Source organism: Capricornis sumatraensis, chromosome 20 (genome assembly GCF_032405125.1).
Source record: "Capricornis sumatraensis isolate serow.1 chromosome 20, serow.2, whole genome shotgun sequence".
Taxonomy (NCBI): Eukaryota; Metazoa; Chordata; class Mammalia; order Artiodactyla; family Bovidae; genus Capricornis; species Capricornis sumatraensis.
This window is the reverse complement of record NC_091088.1, coordinates 68,056,939-68,068,447: the sequence shown is the minus strand read 5'-3', so window position 1 is coordinate 68,068,447 and position 11,509 is coordinate 68,056,939. Positions and strand designations below refer to the sequence as shown.

Genomic DNA, 11,509 nt, shown 5'->3' with positions numbered 1-11,509 from the left:
TGCACCCTTCTGCACAAAGAGGGGGCAGTGGTCCCTCCAACCGTCCCACTAAGGAGTCACGTCCAGCCCCTGGGGTCGGACAGGGCAGCACTGAACACTCCGTCAAGAATGAGGTGGTCAAAGATCCTGTGAGATTCTAGCAATTTCCACTCCATAATGTCTGCTTCTGGGTCAATACCATGTTTTCTGATGGTCCCAACAGTAGTATGTTATGTTTTTCAAGAGCAGCCCAATATGGTTGATTTTTTTAATCTATTTTTTCTTATTGATTTTTGTTGAAGTTTGGTTGATTTAAGATGTTGATTCCTGTTGTACCACAGAATGTTTCAGCTATTCATATACATATATTCATTTTTTAATTTGAATTTATTTATTTTGGCTAATTACTTTACAATATTGTATTGGGTTTTTTTTTTAATTAATTAATTTATTTATTTTTTAAATTTTAAAATCTTTAATTCTTACATGTGTTCCCAAACATGAACCCCCCTCCCACCTCCCTCCCCATAACATCTCAGTGGGTCATCCCCATGCACCAACCCCAAGTATGCTGTGTCCTGTGTCAGACATGGACTGGCGATTCAATTCTTACATGATAGTATACATGATAGAATGCCATTCTCCAAAATCATCCCACCCTCTCCCTCTCCCTCTGAGTCCAAAAGTCCGTTATACACAGCTGTGTCTTTTTTCCTGTCTTGCATACAGGGTCGTCATTGCCATCTTTCTAAATTCCATATATATGTGTTAGTATACTGTATTGGTGTTTTTCTTTCTGGCTTACTTCACTCTGTATAATCGGCTCCAGTTTCATCCATCTCATCAGAACTGATTCAAATGAATTCTTTATAACGGCTGAGTAATACTCCATTGTGTATATGTACCACAGCTTTCTTATCCATTCCTCTGCTGATGGACATCTAGGTTGTTTCCATGTCCTGGCTATTATAAACAGTGCTGCCATGAACATTGGGGTACATGTGTCTCTTTCAATTCTGGTTTCCTCGGTGTGTATGCCCAGCAGTGGGATTGCTGGGTCATAAGGTAGTTCTATTTGCAATTTTTTAAGGAATCTCCACACTGTTCTCCATAGTGGCTTTACTAGTTTGCATTCCCACCAACAGTGTAGGAGGGTTCCCTTTTCTCCACACCCTCTCCAGCATTTATTGCTTGCAGATTTTTGGATCGCAGCCATTCTGACTGGTGTGAAGTGGTACCTCATTGTGGTTTTGATTTGCATTTCTCTGATAATGAGTGATGTTGAGCATCTTTTCATGTGTTTGTTAGCCATCTGTATGTCTTCTTTGGAACAATGTCTGTTTAGTTCTTTGGCCCATTTTATGACTGGGTCATTCATTTTTCTGGAATTGAGCTGCATAAGTTGCTTGTATATTTTTGAGATTAGTTGTTTGTCAGTTGCTTCATTTGCTATTATTTTCTCCCATTCAGAAGGCTGTCTTTTCACCTTGCTTATAGTTTCCTTTATTGTGCAGAAGCTTTTAATTTTAATTAGATCCCATTTGTTTATTTTTGCTTTTATTTCCAGAATTCTGGGAGGTGGATCATAGAGGATCCTGCTGTGATTTATGTCTTAGAGTGTTTTGCCTATGTTCTCCTCTAGGAGTTTTATAGTTTCTGGTCTTACATTTAGATCTTTAATCCATTTTGAGTTTATTTTCGTGTGTGGTGTTAGAAAGTGATCTAGTTTCATTCTTTTACAAGTGGTTGACCAGTTTTCCCAGCACCACTTGTTAAAGAGATTGTCTTTACTCCATTGTATATTCTTGCCTCCTTTGTCAAAGATAAGGTGTCCATTTGTGTGTGGATTTATCTCTGGGCTTTCTATTTTGTTCCATTGATCTATATGTCTGTCTTTGTGCCAGTACCATACTGTTTTGATGACTGTGGCTTTGTAGTAGAGCCTGAAGTCAGGCAAGTTGATTCCTCCAGTTCCATTCTTATTTCTCAAGATTGCTTTGGCAATTCGAGGTTTTTTGTATTTCCATACAAATCTTGAAATTATTTGTTCTAGTTCTGTGAAAAATATGGCTGGTAGCTTCATAGGGATTGCATTGAATTTGTAAATTGCTTTGGGTAGTATACTCATTTTCACTATATTGATTCTTCCTATCCATGAACATGGTATATTTCTCCATCTATTAGTGTCCTCTTTGATTTCTTTCATCAGTGTTTTATAGTTTTCTATATATAGGTCTTTAGTTTCTTTAGGTAGATATATTCCTAAGTATTTTATTCTTTTTGTTGCAATGGTGAATGGAATTGTTTCCTTAATTTCTTTTTCTACTTTCTCATTATTAGTGTATAGGAATGCAAGGGATTTCTGTGTGTTGATTTTATATCCTGCAACTTTACTATATTCATTGATGAGCTCTAGTAATTTTCTGGTGGAGTCTTTAGGGTTTTCCATGTAGAGGATCATGTCATCTGCAAACAGTGAGAGTTTTACTTCTTCTTTTCCAATTTGGATTCCTTTTATTTCTTTTTCTGCTCTGATTTCTGTGGCCAAAACTTCCAGAACTATGTTGAATAGTAGCGGTGAAAGTGGACACCCTTGTCTTGTTCCTGACTTTAGGGGAAATGCTTTCAATTTTTCACCATTAAGGATAATGTTTGCTGTGGGTTTGTATTGGGTTTTTTAAAAAAGGATATTACTAGTTTGCATTCCCACCTACAGCGTAAGAGGGTCTCATTTCTCCACACCCTCTCCAGCATTTATTGCTTGTAGTCTTTTGGATCGCAGCCATTCTGACTGCATGAATGGTTCCTCATTGTGGTTTTCATTTGCATTTCTCTGACAATGAGTGATGTTGAGCATCTTTTCATGTGTTGCCAGCCATCTGTATGTCTTCTTTGAGAAATGTCTGTTTAGTTCTTTGGCCCATTATTTGATTGAGTCATTTATTTTTCTGGAGTTGAGCTGCAGGAGTTGCTTGTACATTTTTGAGATTAATTCTTTGTCAGTTGCTTCATTTGCTATTATTTTCTCCCATTCTTAACGCTATCTTTTCACCTTGCTTACAGTTTCCCTTGTTGTGCAGAAACTTTTAATTTTAATTAGGTCCTATTTGTTTATTTTTGCTTTTATTTCCAATATTCTGGGAGGTGGGTCATAGAGGATCCTGCTGTGATTTATGTCAGAGAGTTTTTTGCCTATGTTCCCCAATATTCTGGGAGATGGTCATAGAGGATCCTGCTGTGATTTATGTTGGAGAGTGTTTTGCTATGTTCTCCTCTAGGAGTTTTATAGTTTCTGGACTTACCTTTAGATCTTTAATCCATTTTGAGTTTATTTTTGTGTATGGTGTTAGAAAGTGTTCTAGATTCATTCTTTACAAGTGGTTGACCAGTTTTCTCAGCACCACTTGTTAAAGAGATTGTCTTTTCTCCATTGTGTATTCTTGCCTCCTTTGTCGAAGATCAGGTGTGCATAAATGTTGGATTTATCTCCGGGCTTTGTATTTTGTTCCATTGATCTATATTTTTGTCTTTGTGCCAGTACCATAGTGTCTTGATGACTGTGTTTTTGTAGTAAAGCCTGAAGTCAGGCAGGTTGATTCCTCCAGTTCCATTCCTCTTTCTCATGATTGCTTTGGCTATTCGAGGTTTCTTGTATTTCCATACAAATAGTGAAACTATTTCTTCTAGCTCTGTGAAAAACACCCTTGATAGCTTGATAGGAATTGCATTGAATCTATAGATTGCTTTGGGTAGTATACTCATTTTCACTATATTGATTCTTCTGATCCATGAACACAGTATATTTCTCCATCTATTTCTGTCCTCTTTGATTTTTTTCACCAGTCTTTTATAGTTTTCTTTACATAGGTCTTTTGTTTCTTTAGGTAGATATCTTCCTAAGTATTTTATTCTTTTCGTTGCAATGGTGAATGGAATTGTTTTCTTAATTTCTCTATTTTCTCATAGTGTATAGGAATGCAAGGGATTTCTGTGTGTTGAATTCAATCCTGCAGCTTTACTATATTCCTTGATTGGCTCTAGTAATTTTCTGCTGGAGTTTTTAGGGTTTTCTATATAGAAGATCGTGTCATCTGCAAAGAGTGAGAGTTTTACTTCTTTCCCAATGTGGATTCTTATATTTCTCTTTCTGTTCTGATTGCTGTGGCCAAAAATTCCAAAACTATGTTGAATAGTAGTGCTAAAAGTGGGCAGCCTTGTCTTGTTCCTGACTTTAGGGAGAACAGTGTGGAGATTCCCTTAAAAACTGGAAATAGAACTGCCTTATGACCCAGCAATCCCACTGCTGGGCATACACACTGAGGAAACCAAAATTGAAAGAGACACGTGTACCCCAATGTTCATTGCAGCACTGTTTATAATAGCCAGAACATGGAAGCAACCTAGATGTCCATCAGCAGATGAATGGATAAGAAAGCTGTGGTACATATACACAATGGAGTACTAGTCAGACATTAAAAAGAATACGCTTGAATCAGTTCTAACGAGGTGGATGAATCTGGAACCTATTATACAGAGTGAAGTAAGCCAGAAAAAAAAAAAACACCAATAGAGTATACTAATGCATATATAAGGAATTTAGAAAGATGGTAATGATAACCCTGTATGTTAGACAGCAAAAGAGACACAGATGTATAGAACAGTCTTTTGAACTCTGTGGGAGAGGGTGAGTGTGGTTGATTTGAGAGAATGGCATCAAAACCTGTATAATATCATATGTGAAACACATCCCCGGTCCAGGTTCAATGCATGATACAGGATGCTCGGGGCTGGTGCACTGGGATGTCCAGAGGGATGGTATGGGGAGGGAGGTGGGAGGGGGGTTCAGGATGGGGGACACGTGTACACCCATGGCGATTCATGTTGATGTATGGCAAACCAATAAAATATTGTAAAGTAATTAGCCTCCAATAAAAATAAATGAATTTATATAAAATTTTTTTTAAAAAATCTCAGTTGTGGAGGCAGATTTAAAAAAATGATGTTAAATGACACTCCATTTAAAAAATTATTTTAAAATTGTATTTTAAATGACACCCCATATTTAAAGTTATTTTTGAATTTTTCCCTGTGCTGGGTATCCATTACTGTGGGTGTTTCTCTCCTGCCAGCCAGTAGGGAGCTGTAATCCTGTATATAGGAGCTGGGGTACCAGTTAAGACCAAGTCAGCCCAAGAATGTCTCCAGAGGCATGAAGTGGGGATCACAGATGGGAAGTGTTCACTTTTCTCTCCATCTCCTTCCCAATCTTCTGCCAATATCACCCACATTCTAGGAGATGAGTGTGAAGGGAGACAGGGTATGTATTATGTCTGGTATGTATTCTACCAAGAAGCAGACCCACCCCAGCCCCCCACCACGCATAGTAGGGATGGGATGAAGTTAAGAGCACTGCAACCCACTCCAGTATTCTCAGCTGGACAATCCCATGGATGGAGGAGCATGATGGGCTACAGTCCATGGGGCCCCACAGAGTGAGACACAGTGAAGGGACTGAGTATGCATGCATGAAGCTGACAGCAGACCCAACAGCTAAAGAGCTTAGAATAAACACAGAGGAGGCTGGAGGTCTTGGGCAAAGAGAAATAGAAATGCATGAGCCAGAGCCCGAGAACAAGGCCAAAAAATTGCAACAGAACAGACATGAAGGGCAATTGGCCTTGCTTCTTCATGAGGACATTTTTTACACCTTCAGATATCAGGGGAATTGATGATGTGGGGTGATTCACTGAAGCTCACAAGCTCTTTGCTCCTAGGTGTGTTCCCAAAACCCTCCATATCAGCCCACCCAGGCCCCCTCGTGCGTGCGGGAGAGAATGTGACCCTCCGCTGTCACTCATCGATGCTGCTTGACAAATTTGTCCTGCACAAAACAAGCAGCACAGGGCATTTCCAGAGATGTGGAGAGACGTTCACTGGTGGGGATTCCCCAGCTGACTTCATCATTGGCCCCATGACTTTGGCGAGTGCAGGCACCTACAGATGCTATGGCTCTCTCAGACACTCCCCCTATGAGTGGTCAGCCCCCAGCGACCCCGTGGACATCATCATCACAGGTGAGTGTGGCCAGACCAGGGCCTTCTGCTCTCTGTGTCACAGGTTTGGTGTCCAGTCCAGCATCAATACCGGGAGAGAATGACAGGTGTGCAGAGACACTCACAAACTCAAGAGAGGGAACAAAGCAGAGAGAGGAGGTGTGAACATGGAAGGGAGAAGAGAACAGAGTCCTTGCCATGTGCTAAGGGGAAGACACAGCCAGTGACAGAGGGAAGGAGTAAGAATGTGAAAGATCGACCAATGGAGAAAAATGTATGAAAGCAGGTTTGCAGGCAATTCCCCGCTCAGGAAACCAACTATGGCTGGTTAAGGGGTTGGTTTCCTGCTTTCGTGTCAGAGCTCCCTTCCTCTGTCAGCAGCACATGTGGTACCAGACGCCCTGCAGTCCAGCCCCTGGTTGATCGAGATGGCGGTCGACACCCTGAGGTTGCTCAGGCTCTTGGTTTAATGAGTCCTTCTGCACAAAGAGAGGGGAGTGGTCCCTCCAACCCTCCCACTGGAGTCCCTTCCAGCCCCTGGGGGTGGGCATGGCAGCCCTGAACATGCCCTCAAGAATGAGATGGTCAAATATCAAACGAGATTCTGGAAATTTCTACAGCATAATCTCTTCTTCTGGGTCAAGCCATGTTTTCTCATAGTCCCAGCTGTAGTTAGTAAGTTCCATTTATTTCAAGAGAACTGCATATGTTTGATTTTTTAAATTTATTTATTTTTGTTTGTTGAAGTCTAGTTCATTTAAGATGTTGTTAATTCTTGTTGTACAACAGAGTGGTTCAGTTGTTCATACATATACATATACTCTTTCTTTCAAAAAGGACATTAAATGATAATGCATTTTAAAATTTATTAATTTGTTTCAAAGGATTTTAAGTGACACTTCATTTTTACAGTTATTTCTAATGTTTCCCTGTGCCAGGTATCCCTTGCTGTGGGCTGTCTCTCCTGGCGGTGGGCAGCCTTCTCACTGCAGCGCTTCTCTTGTTGCACACTTTGGGCTTTAGTCTTCTATTTAGGAGTCGAGTTACTTTGTGCTCTGAGATCAAGGTCTCTTCCTTGCAGGTCGGTCCAGGAAACCCTCTCTCTCAGCCCAGGGGGGCCCCGTGGTGAGGTCAGGAGAGAACGTGACCTTGGTCTGCAGCTCCGAGAGCGCCTTTGACAAGTTCCATCTGCTCAGTGAGCACGGGAACCTTGGGCGCTGGCAGGCTGGAGTGCGGGGCCCCGGCGGAGCACTCCAGGCAGAGTTCCCTCTGGGTCCTGGGACCCCAGCCCACAGCGGGGTCTACAGGTGCTACGGCTCCTTCTCTCACTCTCCTTACTCATGGTCAGACTCCAGCGACCCACTGTTCCTGTTTGTCACAGGTGAGGAACCTCTTCCTGGCCCATGCTTTGTTGTTCCTGCTCAGTTGCTATGCTGTGTCCAACTCTTTGCGACCCCATGGACTGCCGCATGACAGACTCCTCTGTCCTTCACTATCTCCTCATGGATCACAGCCTTGTAGTGGTGGACAGGCCTTCATACCTCAGTAAAGCTATGAGCCAGTCGTGCATGGCCACCCAAGCCTGACAGGTCATAGTGAAGAGTCCTGAGAAAACGTGGTCCCCTGGAAGAGGAAATGGTAGCCCACTTCAGTATTCTTGCCTGGATAACCCATGAAGCGTCCCATGTTTCAGTTCAGTTCATTTCAGTCGCTCAGTTGTGTCCGACTCTTTGCAACCCCATGAATTGCAGCACGCCAGGCCTCCCTGTCCATCAACAACTCCCGGAGTTCACTCAAACTCACGTCCATCAAGTCCGTGATGCCATCCAGCTATCTCATCCTCGGTCATCCCCTTCTTCTCCTGCCCCCAATCCCTCCCTTCATCAAAGTCTTTTCCAATGAGTCAACTCTTCGCATGAGGTGGCCAAAGTACTGGAGCTTCAGCTTTAGCTTCATTCTTTCCAAAGAAATCCCAGGGTTGATCTCCTTCAGAATGGACTGGCTGGATCTCCTTGCAGTACAAGGGAGTCTCAAGAGTCTTCTCCAACACCACAGTTCCAAAGCATCAGTTCTTCAGTGCTCAGCCTTCTTCACAATCCAACTCTCACATCCATACATGACTGCTCGAAAAACCAAAGCCTTGACTAGATGGACCTTAGTCGGCAAAGTCATGTGTCTGCTTTTAAATATGCTATCTATATTGGTCATAACTTTTTTTCCAAGGAGTAAGCATCTTTTAATTTCATGGCTGCAGTCACCATCTGCAGTGATTTTGAAGCCCAAAAATATAAAGTCTGACACTGTTTCCACTGGTTCCCCATCTTTTTCCCATGAAGTGATGGGACCAGATGCCATGATCTTCGTTTTCTGAATGTTGAGCTTTAAGCCAACTTTTTCACTCTCTTCTTTCACTTTCATCAAGAGGCTTGTTAGTTCCTCTTCACTTTCTGCCATAAGGGTGGTGTCATCTGCATATCTGAGTGATTTTATTTCTCCTGGCAATCCTGATTCCAGCTTGTGCTTCTTCCAGCCCAGTGTTTCTCATGATGTACTCTGCATAGAAGTTAAATAAACAGGGTGACAATATACAGCCTTGACTTTCATGTCCAGTTCTAACTGTTGCTTCCTGACCTGCATACAGATTTCTCAAGAGGCAGGTCAGGTGGTTTGGTATTGCCATCTCTCTCAGAACTTTCCACAGTTTATTGTGATCCACACAGTTAAAGGCTTTGGCATAATCAATAAAGCAGAAATAGAAGCTTTTCTGGAACTCTCTTGCATTTTCCATTATCCAGTGGATGTTGGCAATTTTATCTCTGGTTCCTCTGCCTTTTCTAAAACCAGCTTGAACATCAGGAAGTTCACGGTTCATGTATTGCTGAAGCCTGGCTTGGAAAAATTTGAGCATTACTTTACTAGCATGTGAGATGAGTGCAATTGTGCAGTAGTTTGAGCCTTCTTTAGCATTGCTTTTCTTTGGGATTGGAGTGAAAACTGACCTTTTCCAGTCCTGTGGTCACTGCTGAGCTTTCCAAATTTGCTGGCATATTGAGTGCAGCACTTTCACAGCATCATCTTTCAGGATTTGAAATAGCTCTACTGGAATGCCATCACCTCCACTAGCTTTGTTCATAGTGATGCTTTCTAAGGCCCACTTGACCTCACATTCCAGGATGTCTGGCTCTAGATGAGTGATCACACCATCGTGATTATCCAGGTCGTGAAGATCTTTTTTGTACAGTTCTTCTGTGTATTCTTGCCACCTCTTCTTAATATCTTCTGCTTCTGTTAGGTCCATACCATTTCTGTCCTTTATCGAGCCCATCTTTGCATGAAATATTCCCCTGGTATCTCTAATTTTCTTGAAGAGATCTATAGTCTTTCCAATTCTGTTCTTTTCCTCTATTTCTTTGCATTGATTGATGAAGAAGGCCTTCTTATCTTTTCTTGCTATTCTTGTTTACAATACAGTCCCATGTTTATAATACACTAAATCACATTGCGGAGGCCCAAAAGGCCATTTGGGTTTTCCCATATTACTGTATCACTGAGCTCTATCTCAAGTTCTCTGTTCTGGCATCAGGGAACCTTAGGGCTTCTGGAGAAATAGAGGCAATGAGAACCAGAGAGGAAGAGAGATGGTAGATGGCATCTCAACCTTCTTCCACCTCCTGTGTGGATGCTCCACAGCAGAGTCCTATCTATCCAGGCAAATAAAGAAGAGAGTCAGGGTAGACCCAGGAGGATGAAAGACTTGTCTGATTCGGGGGGATCAGAGATTGCATCAGCCGCTTGCTCTTAACGTTTTCCCAGTACCACCTCTGACATACAGGTGATTTTCCAATTAAGGAGCATAGATACTCCTTCCTGGATCAGAGAGGATATCTCTTGCTTACAGTTGTCTTTCATTGTCAGGCATATCCTTCCCACCACCTTCCATCATCTCTTCTCTGGGATGGAGGGTCTGCTCAACGCATTTACAGTGAGGGATCAGAAGCTCTCCCCTCCCCCATCAGTGCTCTGAGGGATGACAGACTCAAGGACAGGCAGGAGGTCAACCTTCCAGAAACAAGTGTCCTCCTTTGGTGGGTCGAGGAAGGTTACTCTTCACCCCTTCTGGCTTTTCTCCCCTAGGATCCACTACAAGTACTTGCCCATCAACCGCGGATCCACACACCACTGAAGGTAAGCAAGACAGTCTCCTATCTCAGCAAATTTCTGAGAAGACAGAGGGTTCCGGTGTGAGTGTTGGTTTTACCACCTCCCACTTCTGTGACTTTGGGCTCCTCAACATCCCAGTCATGTCAGCATTTGAGATCATGATCTGTATTAGAACCAGAGGGTACATTGTGTTTATCATTCTCTGGGACTGGGAATTTCAACATTGAACAAAGCAAGACAGGGTGACTTGACCCCATGCTTAAGGGAGCTGCTCAGTCTCGCTCCATCAGCATCTTTGGGAAGGATGTTGGGCAAGGGAAGGATTTTAGGGAGCACCTTCAATACGTGCTATTCCTCTGCTAGTGTTTATGAACTGAACATTCCAGAGTTCAGAAATAGAAGTGTCATGTCTTCTTGAGGATTCCATTCCAGGTATATGTGGATGGAGCGGGAAATATATAGACATTTAAAGCAGTTCCTATTCATGCAAAAGCACCATGCATTGTCATACAGGGAGCAGATGAAAACTGCATGGGAGCCCGGGGGACCTGGTTTCAGGCCGCTGGTGGTCTTGCATGGCGTCCTTACTCCATCCACTGCTAGCATCTCTCCTGGATGCTTTGGTGCCTCCTGGGAAGTGGAGACCATACTGATCAGATTGAGAGCTGCTGACACACTTTGACACAAGGATACAAGAACTCCTGTGTGTAGGGGCAGGGTGTATGCAACGAATAAGCAGACCTTCCCCCATTGGCTTGTTGGCAGAAGCACAGCTCCCTCAAGGCCACCCCAGCCAGCTGCACCTTCTCCTGAGGCTCTCCGTAGCCTTCATCTGTACCAGCATCTTCCTCGCTGTTCTTGTCTGTCACTGGTTACCCACAAAGTAAGTATGAAGAGCCAAACTCTCACTGATGTTCTACCCACAATCGTAAGTCTGAAGGAGGGAAGCATAGCATATTCTGACACAGGGGGAGGTGGGCTCATAGCAGAGAATGGCATTTTCACTTCCTGTAGGTTAAAAGCTGATTTCCATTGTTGTAATCCCTGAGGGAATGTCTTCCAGAGAACTAAGGAACCCTGGTTTGTTTGTTTTTTAAATGAAAATATGTGTTAATTTATTCTTAGATGCATCAGTGTCAGCTGCAACATAGGGGATCCTCATTGTGGTGCTGGGGTACAGTTGAAGGCTCCAGAGCTCGTGGGCTCAGCAGTTGCAGCATTGAGAATAGTTGCTTCATGGCATGTGGGATCTCAGTTCTCCCACCAGGGATAGATGCCATGCTCTCTCAATTGGAAGGTTTACTCCTAATCCGTGG

At 42.9% G+C, this 11,509-nt stretch overlaps 1 protein-coding gene across 1 annotated transcript; it reads left to right on the top strand.

Annotated features, from left to right (window-relative positions):
• The first annotated feature begins 5,710 nt into the window (after window positions 1–5,710).
• LOC138096958 (killer cell immunoglobulin-like receptor 2DS1) lies at window positions 5,711–11,080 on the top strand. Its single transcript, XM_068993184.1, has 3 exons — window positions 5,711–6,053; window positions 10,167–10,217; window positions 10,959–11,080. Exons 1-3 carry the CDS (start codon window positions 5,711–5,713, stop codon window positions 11,078–11,080), a joined length of 516 nt encoding a protein of 171 aa, XP_068849285.1.
• Window positions 11,081–11,509: the final 429 nt, after the last annotated feature.